We start from the raw sequence: 19,828 nt of genomic DNA, 5'->3' as shown, positions 1-19,828 counted from the left end.
TATTCTTGGGGGAGGGGAAGGCGTGTGGAGGATGCGGGAAGAAACTGAACAAAAATTGTGCACCTATGGATGAGGACAGTGGTGGGGGGGTGAGGGCGGAGGGTGGGGTGGGAAATGGGTGGAGGGGAGCTATGGGGGCGGGGGGGAAAGAGGAACAACTGTAATAATCCGAACAGTAAAGATTTAATTTTAAAAAAATAATAATAAAAAATAAAAAAGACAGATCACCTTGTTTTTTATTTTCTGCTTCTGTGAGAAGCCGTTCTCTCACAGTCTTAATAGCTTCTTGAGTGGCCTCAGCTATAGTATTCTTTTTTAACATATCAAGGGCTTTATCAAAACGTGGCTGAACAAGTTTGGCATAGTCAACTACCTGCAAAGAATATTTGAGAAAACCAACATAAGCACAGTTACACATTGTTCATCTATAAGTATATATCTATATCTATATCTATATCTATATCTATATCTATATCTATATCTATATCTGTATCTGTGTCTATTTCTATATCTTTACCTATCTATCCTAAAAATCTTTTTCTTAATATTATTTTTTGAAATATGTTTTTTTATTGATTATTTTTAGAAAGAGAGGAAGGGAGAGGGAGAGAGAAATATTGATGTGAGAGAGAAACATTGATCAGTTACCTCTGTATGCACCCTGACAGGGGATCGAACCAGCAACCTGGGCATGTGCTCTGACTGGGAATCAAACTGGCAACCCTTTGGTGTTTGGGACTACACTCAACCAGCTGAGTCACACCGGCCAGGGCTAGCTTACAAATCTTTAATGCTACTTGAGCTTTGTTATTTTCAGAATTCATTTATTTTTCAACACTTGCTTTCATAGAAATTCAGTCATATTTTTCATGTAGGACTATATATCTATTTATGAATGCATCATGTAATATATCTTCAAGTTACATATATTTTAAAAATCAACTTTGTATAATTTACATATAATAAAAGGTAACCATTTTAAGTATGCAGCTTGATGAGTTTACATAACAACAACCACAATCAAGATAAGAACATTTATATCGCCTCCAAAGTGCCCTCATGCTTCCTTATAAGTTACTACGTAATCTTTTCCAAGCTTTTCCCCTTTATTGTAATGTTTTTGAGATTCATCAGTATAATTGTATATGTCAATAATCTGTCAGTTTTATTGCTGAGTGGTATCACTGTAAGAATATATCTTTTTTTTTAGTTCATCTATTGATGGACATTTGGGTGGTTTCCACTTTTTGGCTATTATCAGTAAAACTGTAATGAACATTTCTGAAGAAGTCTTTTTGTGAACACACGTTTTCATTTCCCTGGGGTAAATATCTAGGAGTGGAATTACTGGGTCATATGGTACGCGTATATTTGACTTTATAATTAGCAATTAAACTGTTTCCAGAGTGGCCGAACTAGTTTGCATTCCTATCAGCAATGTGTGAAAGCTGCATTTACTCTACATCCTCACCAACACTTGGTTTGTGAATCTTTTAAATTTTAACCATTCTAATGGGTCTGAAGAAGGGCTTTGGTGTAGTTTAAATTTACATTGCCTCACTCATTAGTAATTTTGAGCTTCTTTTTTTAGCACTTCTTGGTAACTCACTTACCTTCTTTTTTAAAGCATGTGTCAACTTTGGCCCATTTAAAAAATTGGATTAAAATTTTATATATATTCTGAACGTAAGTCTTTCGTCAGGTAGGTAATATTCTTCATATTTAACTGTTACAAGTAGATTTCTACGTGCCTTTTAAATTTAAATAATATTTTCATACCTCTAAATTCCATTTTGCTTTTCCTTCAATATCTTATATGATTTTATTCCATACCAATAAATATACATTCATACCATTACTTTTAGTGGATGTGCAGTACTGTATTAGCTAAATATATGACAAGTTATTTAACTAAAATACCAATAATATGTACTTAAGTATATATGTTTTTTATATTATAAACTAGGCTATGATGAATATACTTATGTATAACTCTTTTAAAATATATATATTTTTTATTGATTTTTTTACAGAGAAGAAGGGAGAGGGATAGAGAGTTAGAAACATCGATGAGAGAGAAGTATCGATCAGCTGCCTCCTGCACACACCCTACTGGGGATGTGCCTGCAACCAAGGTACATGCCCTTGACCGGAATCGAACCTGGAACCCTTCAGTCCCCAGGCCGACGCTCTATTCAGTGAGTCAAACCGGCTAGGGCTTACGTATATCTCTTTGATAGTTTCTATAAAATAGAATTGACAGTTCAAAGGATATGCATGGATTTTAGGCTTTTATACATATTTCCATCACCATCTCTAATGGTTATACCCTTAGCAGCAGTGTATGAGAACGTACTTTTCCCCATCCTAATCACAAATGGGTCGTCAATAGTGATCTTTCAACTCTAACAGCTGACATGACATATCTCTAGTTTTTTGTCATCTCTCCGCTTAAGGGCTATTTATATCTATTTTGTAAATTGCCCGTTGGCTATATATTTTTTCCATTGCGGCTTCCTCTGTATATTGATTTTTTAAGAACTCTTTATATTTTAAAACTGTAATTCCTTTGTCTGATACACACTGTGATGGTTTTAAAACATGTCCACAAATCCTTTAATACTCCTCCCCACAGAAGGTGGAATCTAATTCCCCTCACATTCCATGTAGGCAGGACTTAATGACTAGCTTTAAATGAAAGAGTATGATGCATTTTTCATTAAAGCAGTGAAAGGCCAAACCACAGTGATAGGACACACCCATAATGCTTATAATAAAAAAAGAACTTGTAGCCAGGCAGAAGTGGTTCAGTTGATTTAGCATCGTCCTGTGCACTGAAAGGTTACTGGTTTGATTCCCAGGCAGGGCACATACCTGGGTTGCAGGTTTGATTCCCAGTAGGGGCATGTACAGAGGGCAAGCAATTGATGTTTTCTCTCTCCCTCCTTCCTTCCCTCCCTCCCTCTCTCCTTCTCTTTCTCTCTCTGACCATGTCCTTGGGTGAAGATTAAGAAAAAAAATTTGTATGGTCAACACACAATACAATATACAAATGATGTATTATGAAATTGTACACCTTAAATCTATGTAATTTTATTAACTGATGTAACTCCAATACATTCAATAAAAAAGAAAAAGAACTTGTATGTAGACAATATAAGGAACTCCTACTGATAATATGCAAAAATTTTTTTAAATGGGCAAGAGTCTTGAAAAAATACTTTTAAAAAAGAATATATGAATGGTCAATAAACATGAGAGAAATCATTAAAGAAGTGCAAATTAAAACCACAGTGAGAAACACCTGTTAAAATGCCTAAAGTTAGAAAGGCTGCCCCTAACAAAAGTTGGCAGGAATGTGGACTAACAGAACTCTCATACACTGCCGACAGGATTATAAATTGGCAAAACTAATTTGGAAAACAGTTGGCATTACCTATACAAAGTAAACATATTCATACATCCCCATGTCCCAGAAATTTTACCCCTAGATATAGCTCCAAAATATATAAAGATATGCATGTGTACACTAACAGACAAGCATAAGAATGTTTAGAGCAATATTATTCCTAATACCCCAAACTGGAGTTAACCCAAGTTTTATTAACACTCAATTGCATAAACAAATTGTAATATAATTCAATCAATATAATACAATCCTATATAATAAAAGCCTAATATGCTAAGTGTCCAGTCGTCCAGTTGGCCATTCAACCAATCAAAGTGTAATATATTAATGATATACTAAGGCCACTCAACTGCTTGCTATGACATGCACTGACCACCAGGGGGCAGAGAGTTGACTGGTCAACCAGTCGCTATGACGTGCACTGACCATTAGGGGGTAGGTTAGCTTGCTGCTGGGGTCCAGCCGATCGGGACTGAGCAAGATGGGCTGGACACGCCCTGGAGCCCTCCTGCGGTCCCTCCTGGCTGGCCAACCTCCCCCATCCCTTCCCGGCCTCGATCATGCACCGGTGGGGTCCCTTGGCCTGGCCTGTGCACTCTCGCAATCAAGGACCCCTTGGGGGATGTCAGAGAGCCAGTTTTGGCCCGAAGGCGGAACAACCTGTTTCTATGATGTGCACTAACCATCAGGGGGCAGATGCTCAATGCAGGAGCTGCCCCCTGGTGGTCAGTGCACTCCCACAGTGGGAGCACTGCTCAGCCAGAAGCTGGGCTCACAGCTGGCAAGTGCATCAGCAGTGGTGGGAGCTTCTCCTGCCTCTGCAGCAGCGCTAAAGATGTCCGACTGACAGCTTAGGCCGGGTGCAGGCTGGGCTGAGGGACCCCCCCCCACCACCACCAAGTGCATGAATTTCATGCACTGGGCCGCTAGTAAAACAATAAAAATAAAAAATATATAGCTATATGCAACACCATGCATAAATAAGATGCATTACATACCACAATCATAACGTTAAGTAAAAGAAACCAGGCACAAATAACATAAACTGTTTACATCCATAAAGAAACACATGTAAAAATAACCTATGGTATGTGGACATATAGTTACATGGTAAAACCATAAAAGAAAAGCACCGAAGTGAATACTATAAAGTTCTGGGCAGAGGTTCCCTTTGTGGAGGAGTAAGAGGACTGGTGTTGGGAAGAGGCATGAGGGGCCTTCTGGGATGCTGGCAACATTCTCTGTTTGAGCTGGGTGGTGGCTCTATGGGGGTTTGTTTTGTGGTAGTTCAGTGAGTTTCAACTTTTCTGTATGCTTGTTATATTTTACAATAAAACAGTTCAAAGCAAATAGAAAACGTTACCCCTGTGTTTAAAAGAACTCAACAGGCCTCGAAGTAAATTCAGACTCCTTCCTAGGCCCTGCATAGCTCTGACTACATCTTCAGCAACCTTCATCTTGGGCCACTCCTCCTTTCATGCCCTACGCTCTCGCCATGCTGGCTTTCATATCATTCCTCTACACACCAATCCCTCCTCAAATGCTTTGGCTCTGTCTTCACATCACATCCCAAATCTGCTCACTTCTTCCTACCTCCACTGCTATCTCTCTGGTCCAAGCTAAACACAACTTCTCCTCAGTTACTGAGTGTGGAGAACAAGACCACTGAGGGGGGAGGTCAAGCAGTTGGCAGGCCAGGGAGCTGGGAGGGTCATCCTAGTAATTACTGAAACCACCAAGAATGATGACAGGAGTGAGTACGTTGTAGAGAACTGTCCACATATTCACTCCACGGTGAGCAGGAGGGGTATAACCCAGGAGACCTGTGGAACCAGGAGAGGTAATGGGTGGTGTCATCTGTACGACATAACAGTCAAATCTGGGGCTTTGGGGGAGCAGGGAGGGGCTATGGTCTGGAAGCGACAATGAACAGCAAGGGGGATGCCTTTCCCACTCCAAGCCCAAAGGACAATTACCCAAATGACAGCGTAAAATTAAGAAAAGTCAGTACAAATCCTACAAATTCACAAATCCTACAAATTATAAACAAGTTTAAATAGGTAGAAAGCTAGCCAGCTAGCTAGCTAGATTAAGTAGCTACCTTTCCTTTGTAATGTTCTGCAAGCAAATTGCAAAGTGTTGTTTTCCCTGAAGATGGAGGTCCAAATACAAATACTTTGAATGGTGGTGCAGGCATTGGTGGAAGAAGATAGGGGCGTGGGTTCAATAAAAATGCTCTTAATGTTTCTTCTGATGCCAGACAGTACATTTTACCTAGAAAACTTAAAATATACCACAATCATAAACAACTGAAAAGAGATATGGGGAAGTTTTGAAATTAAGTTCTGAAAATTATTACTTACCTTACAGAAAGGTCAGCCATTCCTGGATAAATGTTACCTTCTTTTAAAGTCACAGGACATGAGCGTCCCCATCTGCTTCTCTGCCATCTATATCTTGGTGCAATAAGTTTATAAGATGCAAGAGTACGAAACAGCTCATCCTATTAAAAACAAACATTAAAAACATTAAATATGTGGGCATAAGTTTTGCTGAAATTAATGGCATTATTTTATTTCTTATTTGATAGTGCTGTAACTTTCTAAGAAAAAATTTAGAAGGCAAATTTTGGCTTTTTTTCTTAATTGCAACCATTCTGTACTTGTCCAAAATTTAATAGGCATATAGTTTTCATTTCTGTTATAAGACCTTGTTTGAATTTTACTGAGCATTTTCTCTTATAAAGTAGAATGAGCATAAGCTAGCTAGAGCGTTTTCTATGATTTCAGAAAACAGATACTGAAAAAATTATTGAAAAGATCTGAAAATGTACCAAATTCTTAGTCAATTTACCTAAGTTTTTAAATAGTAAGATGCTATATACAAATTATTTTTGCATTTATTTAGCTCTTCCTAGAATGTAAAGTTGCCCTCAGCAATTCTTTCTGTTGATGATCTCCAGAGAAGGTAACTACTTCTCTACAGGCTGCAGATTACTGAAAGCTTCACTGTCCTTGGGCTACCTTAGCAGGGACAAGAGAACTGGGGAGAGAAGGCATGGTGGGCAACTGCCAAGGGTGACAGGGTCCACGTTGGCTCCCTCCCACCTTCAGATGTGGATCGAACATTAGCTGCTTGCTCCAGAGTTGACTGTGGAGGATAGATGAGAGTGGGAGCTATGGTCTTGCCTGGACCACTGCCGCATCCCAGAGCAGAGGCAGGCAAAGTACAGAGATGTTGCATGAGTGTCCCCAACTGAAGGCTGGGAGAAGTAGCTAAGGACAAAGGAAACTGCCAATGCGTAGGGGAGCTACATGAGACTGAGAACCTTGTTGGTGGCTCTCCCTCTCCCCGCCCCCTCTCCACGGAATCCACAGATGAGCTAGGGACTGAGATGTACTCGGACCAGTCAGGAGGCAGTCACTCTTTCCTTATCATCCTTATTTCCTGTCCCAACTTGGGAAAAATGTTTTAATAGCCGACCATGTTTCTGAAGCCCCATGTGTACAGGTGCTGAGGGGCTACCAGAAGATGAGCTTTCAAATAAGCTGGATGTTAGAGTCTTAAACACTGTCAGACTCCCTCTGCTTAACAAGGCAGATGACACATGCATTTGTGCTTGCTGCTTCCCTAAAGCCTCGTGAAAATGACAGCAGGGGAATGAACGCAGGAATAAACTCACGAGGACACCGACTGGGAGAAGAGACCAGGGGAAGTGATAGCTGACCCTCCACGGCCTCACATTTTTGTAGCTAGAAAGCAGATGGATGAGTGGTCGCTGATTTAGATCAGAAAAAGCTAAAGGCTCAGTGCGGCGACAGGGATGGGTGTGTGGGGGAGGGGTGGGGGTAGGGACAACAAGGATCAAGTTCATTCACTCTTCAGAATCCTCCAGAAGCTCATGACCTGTTGACACTAGGCACCTCCGAAGATGGGGAATGGACAGCAGAAGATAGGGAGACTGGCCGCAGATCTTTAAAAGGAGGTGCTAGTGGCCAACGCCACCCTCCATCTCACTCTGAGTCGGCCAACTCTGTCCCTCAGCCCCCCCCCCCCCCCACCTCTCCTGCAACCAGAGGCTTCATATTTGGAGAGACTCGACCAGAGGATCTTGTAAGAGGGACCCCAGACCCAGCCACGGTGAGAGGAGGCACAGGAAAGTCGACAGTTATCACCACTACACTCAAGCTCGCCTCCTGAGCCTAGCTGAGGAACCTCTGGACCGTTCCAGGATCCAGCAGCTACCCGGTTAATGCCTGGCACAGCCGCGGCTCTTCAGCGCTGCTGCCAGCTCTGCTGTGATTGGGTGAATGACCCTGCACAGCTCAGCTAACTTGCTGGGCCCAGCACAAAATAAAAATGCAGAGCCTTTGTTCTAAAGTGATTAAACATTTCAAGACTGACAGCTCAGCATTAAACTAATTGTGGGGCCCTTCTAAGCATGGGACTCATGTGACCGCACAGGTCGCTAGCCCACGAAGCCAGCCTTGCCCCTTCAATATAGATGCTAGCTATTCTGAGTATTACCATTGGTTTTAGGCATTTTACAAGCGTCATTTTATGTAATACTTATAATGACACCATGGGGTAGGGGATAGCCTCCCTTTTTCAAACAATTGAACAAAAGGTAAGGTTAAGCAAAGTCACAGGCTGGTAGGCTGCGATCTGGAATTCAAATCTGCCTGATTTGAAAACCGGTCCTGCCACTGTCTACTGTGCCAGGTGCCAGCCTGCCCTGCCCTTCCTCCCACCACAAACTCTCACGCCCACCCCCACCCCCACCCCACTCCTCTCTCACAGCGCATCAAACGTTTCAGCTCTCACACTCTTCGCCAGCAGGTGCCAGTTCACACTGAGGTCCTGTGCCTCTCACCCCTTTATGCCAGTGGTTCCCATCCCTGGCTGCACAGTAGAATCTGCAAGGATGTTTTGGTTTAAAAAATTTTTTTTTAACTGTGGTAAATCATATGTAACCTAAAATTTACCATTTTAACGATATTAAGTGTACAATGCAGTGGCATTAAATACACTCAAAATGTTGTGCAACTATCACCACTCTCCATTTCCAGAGCTTTTTCAAAAACCCAAACGGAAACTTGGCACCTATTAAACAGTAATTTCCCCTTCTCCTCCCCGCAGCCCCTGGCAATCTCTGTTTTACATTCTGCCCCTTTGAATTTGCCTAGTCTAGGTCCGTGGTCAGCAAACCGTGGCTCGCGAGCCACATGCGGCTCTTTGGCCCCTTGAGTGTGGCTCTTCCACAAAATACCATGTGCAGGCACGCACATACAATGCAATTGAAACTTCGTGGCCCATGCGCAGAAGTCGGTATTTTGTGGAAGAGCCACACTCGAGGGGCCATAGAGCCGCATGTGGCTCGCGAGCCATGGTTTGCCGAGCCGCAGTTTGCCAACCACTGGTAAGGTGCCCAAGTGTAATTACACAGTATCTGTCTTCTGTTTCTGGCTCATTTTGCCGGCACAAATGTTTTCAAGGTTCATCGATGTTTTAGCATGTATCAGAATGTAATTTCCTTTTAAGACTGAATAATATTCCATTGTGTCTACACACCACATTTTGTTTACCCACATGTCCACTGATAGACACCTGGGTTGTTTCACCTCCTTGCTGTTTACTATGAATATTGGTGTACAAATACCTGTCTGAGTCCTTGCTTTCACTTCTTTTGGGTATATCCATAGGAGCAAAATTTCTGGTTCTTATGGTAAATTTATGTTTAATATTTTGAGAAAAGACCAAACTGTTTTACACAGGAGCTGCACCATCCTCGACAATACTTGTTATTTTCCATTTCTTGGACACACATACATATATGTACTTTTTAATACTTAATGGTGGTAATCTTGGAGTTTTGATTTGTATTTCCCTAATGACTAGTGATTTGAGAGTCTATTCGTGTGTTTATTAGCCATTTATAAAATCACCTTTGGAGATTTAAGTCCTTTATACCCAGCTCCTTTAGATTGATTTTCTAAATTTCACCTGCCGTTAGCTGAAGGGCATCCATCTAAGTCCTTCAAAACGTGCAGAAACTTCAAGATTTATCAAGCATGATAAGCCAGGGTTCAAACTTTAAAGTGGGGTCCCTCAAACTTAAGCGGGGATGGACATCTTCTCTGGATGTTGTAAAAATACATTCCCAGTTCCCACCTACAGACACACATTCTGGCTCAGTCATTCTGGGATGTGGGCCTCCGGAATCTATATTTGCGGTAAGCTTCCCAGGTGACTCTTTGGAGGTGGTCTGGACTGCCAGGGAGAAACACGGCTTGAGGCATATAAATAGTGACTCCATTGTACACAGTCACAACTTCTGCCCTTTTGTGAAAGAGAGGGCAGGCATCCTTAGTCATATATCATATGAACTATAAACTTAGGCAATAATTTCTAAGGACAACCTTTCCGGCTGGGAAATTCTTCCAGTTTTATGGGTCCTTTAAATTTTTCCTTCATTGATGACCTCAAAGAGGGAGCTCAGAACACAGCCTCTGTGCTCCTCAGGCCCTGTCTTCCCTTTCAGCACCAGTTTGTTTACCGAAGTCCCAGCACATATTCCAGCTATGTTTACCCATGAAGATCTAGGGATTACATGTCACAGGATAACGTAAGGACCTTCCTTCAAAGATTGCTTTATTTGAATTATATCATCTATTTAAAATTCAGGTGTTTTGTTTTTTAATTTCTATTCATATAGGGGAAACTGAACTTTCCAGTAGGATTAAATCTCCAGTTAAAGCCCTGTGGCCCCCTTAGCACTTAGCATTTATAATTTGATCACCATCATATGCACAGTGCATCAGTGCCTGGAACACAGCAATTATTCCAAAATGCTGGTTGAATGATTGAAGAAATGAATGAGTGCTTATAGAGTTCAGGGCTTTTATGCCTCTGCTTTCTCTGGTGCTGCAAAATTTTAAAAATGAACTTGGTTTCTTCTTTCTCATTATTCCTGTGATTTGGTTGTTCTGCTTTTATTGTTTTTCTTTGTTTCATAACTTTTGTTGTGTTTGGTGTCTATAAGAATATTGTGATAATATTACAGCTTCTTCCCAGAAATCAAATTCATTTTTAGAAGAGGCATTCTGAAACTCCTTTTAAACCTTGGATACAAATTAAGGTAACAATATATAGTAAGAAGGTTCACTTTCAAACAGTTAAAAATAACTTACATTGTCCATTGCATCATTCAGTTCTTCTTCTGCACTCTGAAGTTTAGTTAAAACAGCTGCTCTTCTTAGGTTCAGATATTTAAGTCGCTCTATGACCGTCTAAATTGAAGGAACAGATCTTTAAATACATTGTTCAAACTGGCATTTGAGGATTTCAAATATTCTGAAAAAGTGACGAGCTCATGAGTAGAATACATCCTTGCTTCTTCCTAGCTTCTGGTTGTTTGCTGGTAATCTATGGTGCTCCTTGGCTTATAGATGCATCACTCCAATCCCTGCCTTTGTTGTCACATAGCCAACTTCTCCCTGTGTGTCTGAGTCCCTTCTCTTATAAGGACACCAGTCACATTGCAATAGGGCTCACTGCACTTCAGTATGACCCCATCTTAACTTGATTATATCTGAAAAGATCCTATTTCCAAATAAAGACACATTCATATGAGGTTAAGACCTCAACATATCTTTTTGGGGGGGACACAATTCAACCCATAACAGTCCTCCCTCTGGTCCTCAAATATTCATGTCCTTAGAGGTCTAGCTCTACGGGACCTCTTCGGGCGGAGGGAAGACAGCCATGTGAAGACAGGGTCAGACGTTGGAGTTATGCTGCCACAAGCCAAGGGAGGCCTGGGGCTACCAGAAGGCAGAAGAGGCAAGAATGGATCCTCCACTAGAGGCTTTGGAGGGAGCATGACCCTGCCAACATGCTGATTTTGGACTTCTGGCCTCTGGAACTCTGAGAGAATAAATTCCTGTCATTTTAAACCACCTAGTTTATGGTACTTTGTTATGGCAGCACTAAGCAACTAATACAGACACTTGGTGGAAGAATTTGAAACATAGAGTCTGAGATGAGAGAGGGTGAGGTAGACAAAGTCCTGATGGTACATGGTAATCTGTGGTAGATTGTATTGTGAGTTCACAGTTCACCCTCCCCTCCCTTCCCTTGCTTGTTCCCTAGTTCATGTTGGATAAAGGACACTCCCTATCCCATTGGTGTTGAGCTTCTCCATGTAACTTGTTTTGGCCAGTGGAATGTGGGCAGAAGGGCTAGGGTCCCATGCCAAATGGGGCCTTAACAGGCTTGGCAAGTTTCAACCAGACCTACTGGAGTTTCTGCCTTCAATTTGAGGAAAGTGTGTCGCAAGAAGTACTCAAATTTTGAATACATTTTGAAGCAGAAGCCTGCTGTGTATGCTTGATGGATTGAATATAGGATGTGAGAGAAAGATAAGAGCAGCTTGGAATTTTCAGCTCATCCCTTATCCTCCAGAGAAGGGAGATGGGCTAAAACAGAGTTATTAATTAGTCATGCCTATGCAAAAAAGCCTCCATAAAATCCCAACAGTATGAGGTTTGGGCTTCCAGGTTGGCGAACATGTCTACACCAGGAGGTTGACACACCCCAACTCCGCGGGGACAGAAGCCCCGGGACCCTCTCAGACCCCACCCTATGTATCTCTTCATCTGACCGTTCATCTGTATCCTTTATCATGTCCTTTAACAAACTAGTCCTTCAGGTGCCCACCTACCATCCAGAGGCCATCCAGGAGCTGACTTGGAGTCACCTCAAAAGAATCAAAGATGCTTCTAGTGCTCTTATCTCTTAGGAAACTACAAGCATTTGGGAACTCTGTGCCAGGAACCATATATATTTGGTCTCTGTGCAGAGACCCATATATATTTTCTATTATCTCACAGATATCTAATAGTCACCTCAGTTTTAAACATGCAAGATAAAACTCATGACCCACTACACACACCCACTCCAACTCAAACGCACTCCTCCCAGTCTTCCCCTCTCAGTAACGTCAAATCCATCCTTCCAGCTGCTTATCCTTAGACTTTCAATTTTCAAATAATTTCAGATTATCTCTCACCAGACTAGCTTCTGCCCTTCTGCCACACCAAATTACAACCCCAACAGCAATGTATGAGGGTTCCAATCTTTCCACAACCTTGCCAACCCTGGTTAGTGCCTGTTTTTGTTGTTGTTTTTTTAATTTCAGCTGTCTCAGCGGGTGTGAAGTGGTATTTCATTATGGCTTTGTTTTGCATTTCTCTAATGGCTCATGTTGAGCATCATCGTGAGCTTATTGCTGCTATTTGCTTTAACTTTTCTTTGAGGCAATTTTTGCCATACAGAGATTTTTAGATTTAAGTGTAGTTTTGATTTTAATATAAACAAAATGAGTAAATACAACACCAAATTTTTAAGTGTCAAAATAAATGTTTCAAACAATAAATGGTTAAACAAGTAAATATCTTTCTGATGTTTGTTAAAATAAGTACAAGCCAGTCAACAACTTTTTGATTTTCTAAACTGTGGGATATTTTTATTAAAAATTGCACTCACATTAAAGAGGTCCTCTGGGGGCTTATTTCCATCAAGCTCAATGAAATACTGGGGATTGTGTTCAGCCATTATTTCCTACAGATAATAGAAAAGAAACCTTATAATCTAGGATCATTGGGAAAACTGAATGCAAGAGCAGAATCTTAATATACGGCGAGGAAATCTTGAAGTCTAAATTGTGTTACACATGACATCATGTATGTTGTTTTCCGTGCTCGAGCTATTCAAAATGGCCATACGGACTTCTAGTCCTTTCAGCAGGGTATGGGTGTTTGCTTTACCATACTCTCACTAGCATTAGAAAGTCTTATTCCTTGTTCATCTTCTAAAACTTGATCATGAAGATGATACTTCATTATTCAGATTAGCATTTCTTCATACTCAGAGAAGCTAAAAAATTTTGAGAGGCCTGTTACTCTTTTGTCTTTCATTTTTGTGAACTGTCTGCTCATATTTGTGGCCTATTTATCTCAGAAGGGTGAGAACTTACAGGTTAAGAAAAACCATTTCTATGGCTTTTTCATAATTGATGTGGGTATATTTCCAGGTTATCTTTTGAGTAAGGTTTTTAATTTTTTTATTTCTCGAAGTCTTACATGTAATGAAATTGAAGCTATCATTTTTTCCCTTTGTGATCTCATCACTTGTTCAGCTGGACATGTGTTAAGCATTTACCACTTGCCATTCTTTGGGCACTGCACTGGGCATCGGGGATGCTAGTATGTAAGACCTTGTCCCAACCCTTGAAGAGACTAGCTCTGCTTATTTTCCCCTGTAAATACAGTTTTCTAATTTTCTGAATCTGATTTTAATTATGCTTTATTTCACTTAACACATTGTGCACCAGTAGTTTTATTGCTAGCTTTACTCAGCGGCCAGATAAGTTTCTATTGACGAGTACAAAAAACGTTTTACAAAGTATCATACTTTAAAAAGATATTAGCTTGTAACATGTAATAAATAACTTCAAAATGCAATGGGTATTTAATTTTAAGATGTGCCTTTAACATTTATGTAAAACACTGTGTCATATGAAAACACAAGAATGCTTGTGATCCGCCTGCAATGTATTAAGGACTATGCAGGAGGAAAGAATGTTATACACAGACATGTAAATGGCTGTTAAGAAGCTATGTTTAAAGGCCATGGCCAGAGAGGAGGAGGAGAGGAATAAAAGATATACAGGAGAAACAATTCAATTTCTTATTTTGGGGGGTAGATCATGAGAATTAAAATGATCCACGTATTTGTCTTTAAAATATATGAACAGTATAAAACAGCATAAAACAAATTATTTTAGTTTCTCTATCCGATGGGAAGAGGCAACTTGAAGACTTGTTTTTTATTTATTTTTGTTGTTGTTTAGCATGATGTCTAGCCAGATACCCAAGTTTAATAAATTTATTCTTGTTGAATAAATTTTCAACACAATTTGGCTATCTCCCCTGGATTTTGGGCCTATAAAATATATTTTTCACATAATTGTAATCTTAGTAATCATATTTTTAATGCTAAATAATTACAAAAAGGATGGCTTTATCATGTTTACATATAACCAACGCTGAATAGGATACTCACAGAAACCAATCTGGGGGTAATGCTTCTTTAGATTGCAATTTAAATAAACTTTAGAATAAAAGATGTACCTTAAGTGTACATTTGTTTTGACAAACCCATAAATTACAGATTGAAAATGATTTCACAAAAATAGTCTGTTAGCATGGGTTTTCCAATCTCCAACCATATATGAATCCCCTAATAACTTTTGAAAAAATGCAGTTCATTTATCATGTTTCAGCAACACTGATGCTTTGTAAGAATAAAATAATATTGTTTTGTGAAACAACAGCCTTTGGGAAGGAAGCCTTATTCTAATAGCATTCTACCAAATTCAAGTGGAGGAGAACCAGAAAGATGACATATGAGGGTGAATACATGTGAGAGCTATTTAACTAGTGATAGAATACAAATATCTATATTCCCATTTTTAGCAATATATCTTGTTCTTACTTCTAAAGCATGAAGAATCATATCCTTATAAAGTTTAATGATGTTCTCAATATTTTCCATATAATCCTCTGGCCTCTGAACTAAATGTTGAAGAATTTCAGCCACCACCTGCATTTCGGCAATAAATGCCTAAATGGAAAATAAAAGATTTTAAATATCTTTATGTTAATGATTATTTAATTTATAAGCCACATCCCTCCCTCCTTACATCTAGATGCCATTTTGGTGTGAGAAGCAGACAGAAGGGAAAATTAAAGTCTGAGGATTTTTACTTAAGAGAGATTAAACACCTTATGGGGCCCTTATCAGATGGAATAAAACTTGAGATTGACTTTGGTATTTAGTAATGTCTTTGTACTTCTCAACGAGTATGGAACAGCAGGGAAAGAACATCATCTTTTTAGAGACAAAATAAAGAAATTAGATTTCCTCTGAAAACCTGAGCTACTAGTTCATTCATTCACTCATTCAGTAAAGACTGATCGGGTGCCCACTATATGCAAGCAGCTCTAGGAACTTGAAATACTAAAGTGAATAAAACCAACTAAGTTGCTGGGGATAATGGACCATGCATTCTAGTTGGGGCATAAAGAGCATAAACAAGTAGACAAATTAACATATAACAGGTTAGGTGGTGTTCAGTACGAGGAAGAAAGATAATGCAGGATTGAGGGAAGGGAGACTAATGGGAGAAGGTGCTATTTTAATCAGGGGGTCATGGAAGAGTTCCTTGAAGAAGTAATAGTTGAGTAGAACCCAGAAGGAAATGAGGGAGAGAGCCACACAGATTTCTGGAAAATAATATTTCAAGGCAGCGGGAATAATGCCTGTAAAAGTTCTCAGCCCAAGGCCTGAAAATGTTCACTATCATACTTATTATCCTATTATTATTCTATGTAATATCTGCTATTTTCTGTTATCCATGCGATCATGTAATGTAATTCTCATGAATGTTAAAAAGCACAGTACAGGGTACTGGGATATTACCTCCTCTTCTTCTTGCTCTTCCTCTTCTTCCCCTTCCTCTTCTCCTCTTCCTTCTTTATGGGCGTCTTTCTTTTTTTTCCTTCGATTCTCAATGACTTCCGGATCCCACTGCTCTCTTGTGTAAATGTACCCGGTAGTACTGTGCTGCCTTTGCCCAGAAACTTTTTGGCATAAATCATAGTCAGGGCACTAAGGAACATTAGTAATCATTTAAAACATGTTGCATATGCTTTTACTTCCAATTCACATATTATGCAATACATAAACTGAAAAATTCTTTAAAACCCCAAGCAAAGGTAGTATTTTAAGTGTTATTTTGTGTCAGGTTTCATTATATAACCTTCATGGTATGTCAACATTTTTTGTTTGTTTTTTGTTCTTTTTTTAAAAAAATTTTTATTGTTGAAAGTATTACATGCCTCCTTTTTCCTCCATTGACCTCTCCCAACCCTCCCCCATCAACAATTTTCTTTATCCAAAATTAATATATGTAATAAACGTCAGAAGTTTTAAGATAAAAAAGAGGGTTAGACAAACAGTAAAAAGAGTTAGAGAAATACAGTAGAAAGTCAGTTTAGCCTGCACAAGAAGATTCTGTCAAATTAATTTCATAAGGAAAGAAGATGTGGTATGTGTGTGTGTGTGTGTGTGTGTGTATATATATATATAGGAATATTATTCAGCCATAAAAAAGAATGAAATCTTATCATTTGCAACAACATGGAAGAACTTTAGAGCAGTGGTTCTCAACCCTGGCTGCACATTAGAATCACCTGAGAATCTTTTAAAAATCCTAATTTCTGGGTCTCATCCTCCGGAATTTCTGTTTCTTTGTTATGGGGTAAGGCCACAACATTAGTAACAAAGAAAGAGAATTTCCGGAGGATGAGGCCCAGAAATCAGGATTTAAAGAAAGATTCCCAGGTGATTCTAATGTGCAGCCAAGGTTGAGAACAGCTGACTTAGAGGATATTATGCTAAGTGAAAGAAGTAACAGAGAATGACAAATACCATATGATTTCACTTAGATGTGGAATCAAAAGACCAAAACAAACAAACTAAACAGAAACAGACTCATAGATACAGAGAACAAACTGATGGTTGCTAGAAGGGAGAGGAGTTGGGGGGGTTGGGTGAAAAAGATGAAGGGAGTAAGAAGTGCAAATTGGTAGTTACAAACCAGTCACAGGGATGTAAGGTACAGCATAGGGAATATAGTTAATAATATTGTAATAACTATGTATGATGTCAGGTGGGTACTAGACTTATTGAAGAGATCATTTCATAAATCGTATAAATGTCTAACCACTATGCTGGACACCTGAAACTAATCTATATATATAAAAGGCTAATATGCTAAGTGTCTGACCATTCGACTGGTCACTATGACACGCACTGACCACCAGGGGGCAGACGTTCAAAGCAGGAGCTGCTGTGACATGCACTGGCCAATTACAGAGAAAAAGCACCATGGATCTGGTGCCCACAAAGCAACACCCGGCTTCCCCCAAGTGGGACACTGTCCCTGCCACCACCCCAGAGTGGCATCCCACCAAATCGCAGCCAACGCTGCCAAGACTCCATGGCGCAAAATGTGGCCCACAGCCTAGCCGAGCCGGGAAACAGTCACTGTGGGCACTGGGTAATGACATCATGTAGCAACGTCCAGCTTCCTCTCCCTAGTGACTAGCCTCCTTGGAGTTCCTTTAGCCCAAGAACCTGACTTGCTTTATAGCCAGGTACAAACATTTTACACTTTAACCAAATGTCTGTGAAGCGTTTTTCCGTGCTTCATCTCATTTGATCCTCACAGAAGTCCTGGAGTAGGTAGATAGGAGACTTGATAGAATCCTATTTTCTTTTCATTAGCTGGAAAACAGAGATTTAGAAAGCTTAGAAACTTGACCCGACTGAAAAGTAAGAAAAGGTGGACCTTGAAAATGACTTCAGGTTTTCTCACTGTGCAGAATATAATCAAACCCTGCTACAGTTAAATATTTTGCCCTTTGTTCTCCCTGCGTGATCTACAATAATAATCTGCTTTGTGTTGATATTTACTGCTGTGTTGCTGACAATTACCTGAAAGAGAAGTTGGGGTACTTCACTGGGCTGGAAAAAGTTTAGCTAAATCAGAAAGCAGGTCTAATTAAGCAAGTTTATCTATATATTTAAAGATCTCTCTGGCGCCAATCGCACGTGTGTGTGTTGATCTGTCATTGTTGATTGTGAATTTGGTTGACACTTCTGTTATAGAGAAAGAGTGAATAGAGATATTAAAATATTTCTTCTAATTAATTTCCTTTCAATGTGCACAAATTTGTGCACCGGGCTACTAATAGAAAGTGATATTAAATGTCAAGTTGAAAAAAGTTAAGAAAAGGATGAGAATGGAGAAAAATGGGGGAATATCTACATATTTTCAACCAAAAGGTATACTGTGCATTGACAATATTTACAATTTTATGGGTGAAGTATTTCATAAAATGCCAATCATTAATGGGGCCTGAAAGGTTATTTATTCTAGTCCAAACTTTTCATTTTGTAAATGAGAAAACTGAGTCTGGATAGTAAAGAGAAACAAACCAAAACCAAAGTCTATAAGTAATTTCCTTCTTTCAAAGTGCTTTCACATGTGTAATATTTGACTCAATTCTCAAACTAATCGTGTAAGAGAAACAATCTCATATTACGATGAAAGCCATTCTGCTGATCAGAGAAGAAATGCGCTGGCAGGTTGACTGTGGTCTCAGATCACAATGTCATGAGGGCAAACCACAACCTGGAGCCAGGCTTCTGGCCCATAGCCCATGTTCCGTGGCACACTAATAATGTTAATAGGGGTTAGGGCTACATATCCTGCTCCGAATAATTTTTAGGATAAAAAACTCTGGATGATGGTTTATCATTGTGGTCTCAAACATTATGGTGTAACTGTATATAGGGAACTAAAAATAGACATTCCTGCTCCCCCGTGTGATTTAAGCCTGGAGTTAGAATGCTTAGACATTCTAACAAGCATTCTCACTGACTCTCATGTGACAGTTCATGTACCACATCTTTGAGAAACAAAGAAGGCAAGAAACTTTAGGACCTTCCTTGCTCATTTTCTGATTTCTTCAGGCCGCCTTGATGTGGCAATGGGAGGGCTATTTATTGATGCAAGACTTCTATTTAGGCTTCCACATCTTTCACAGAAAAATCTCAACCCATTCAGGTAATTTTTAAAATGTTTATGCTCTTATTCAACAACGCAGAATACCCACATTGCGGGTCCTTGACAAAGACTATTGCCTTGAGTTGTCTCCTGTTTTCACTTGTAGAAACTGATTAACAAGGGGATCAGTCCAAAGGACATGCCTCTGAGCAGTGGTCCTCAAACTTCAGCGGTCACCTAAAGGACTTTTCAACAGATAGCTGGAGGCCATCCCCAGAGTTTTTGACTCGTAGTTTGGAGGTGGGGCCACAGAATTTGATTTCTTTCTTTTTTTTTTGAATTTTCAATTACAGTTGACATTCAATATTATTTTATATTAGTTTCAGGTATACAGCAGGAATATGCACTTCTAACAAGCTTCTGAGTGCTGCTGATGCAGTTGGTTTGGAAACCATACTGTGAGAACCACTGCTGCAGGAGATCACTGGCCCTTAACTATATATATATATATATATATATATATATATATATATATATATATTTGTATTACAGACTCTTTAGAATATGATGAAAGACATAGGCTTTTATTTCATAAAAATGCACATACATATAAAATTTTGTACATAATTTCAGGAGGTTCATAAATGCTAAAGGAATTATGGATCCCAGGCTAAGAACTTCTGCTCTAGAAATTCCAGGTTTTGTCCCCAAATAAGACTAAA

The 19,828-nt window shown here is 39.6% G+C and overlaps 1 protein-coding gene across 1 annotated transcript in view; it reads right to left on the bottom strand.

The window, feature by feature from the left end:
- AK9 (adenylate kinase 9) overlaps positions 1-19,828 on the bottom strand; it is a 109,649-nt gene that overhangs the window by 70,151 nt on the left and 19,670 nt on the right. Inside the window, exons 7-13 of the mRNA XM_059699755.1 lie at positions 15,953-16,141; positions 14,966-15,094; positions 12,956-13,030; positions 10,600-10,698; positions 5,773-5,912; positions 5,511-5,691; positions 229-373 (exon numbers count right to left, since the gene is read on the bottom strand). Of these exons, the coding sequence (XP_059555738.1) occupies positions 229-373; positions 5,511-5,691; positions 5,773-5,912; positions 10,600-10,698; positions 12,956-13,030; positions 14,966-15,094; positions 15,953-16,141 (958 nt within the window). The remainder of the gene's footprint in view (positions 1-228; positions 374-5,510; positions 5,692-5,772; positions 5,913-10,599; positions 10,699-12,955; positions 13,031-14,965; positions 15,095-15,952; positions 16,142-19,828) is intronic.

Source organism: Myotis daubentonii, chromosome 6 (genome assembly GCF_963259705.1).
Source record: "Myotis daubentonii chromosome 6, mMyoDau2.1, whole genome shotgun sequence".
NCBI lineage: Eukaryota > Metazoa > Chordata > Mammalia > Chiroptera > Vespertilionidae > Myotis > Myotis daubentonii.
Note: the sequence above shows the minus strand (reverse complement) of the source record. Positions and strands in the feature narration are given on the sequence as shown.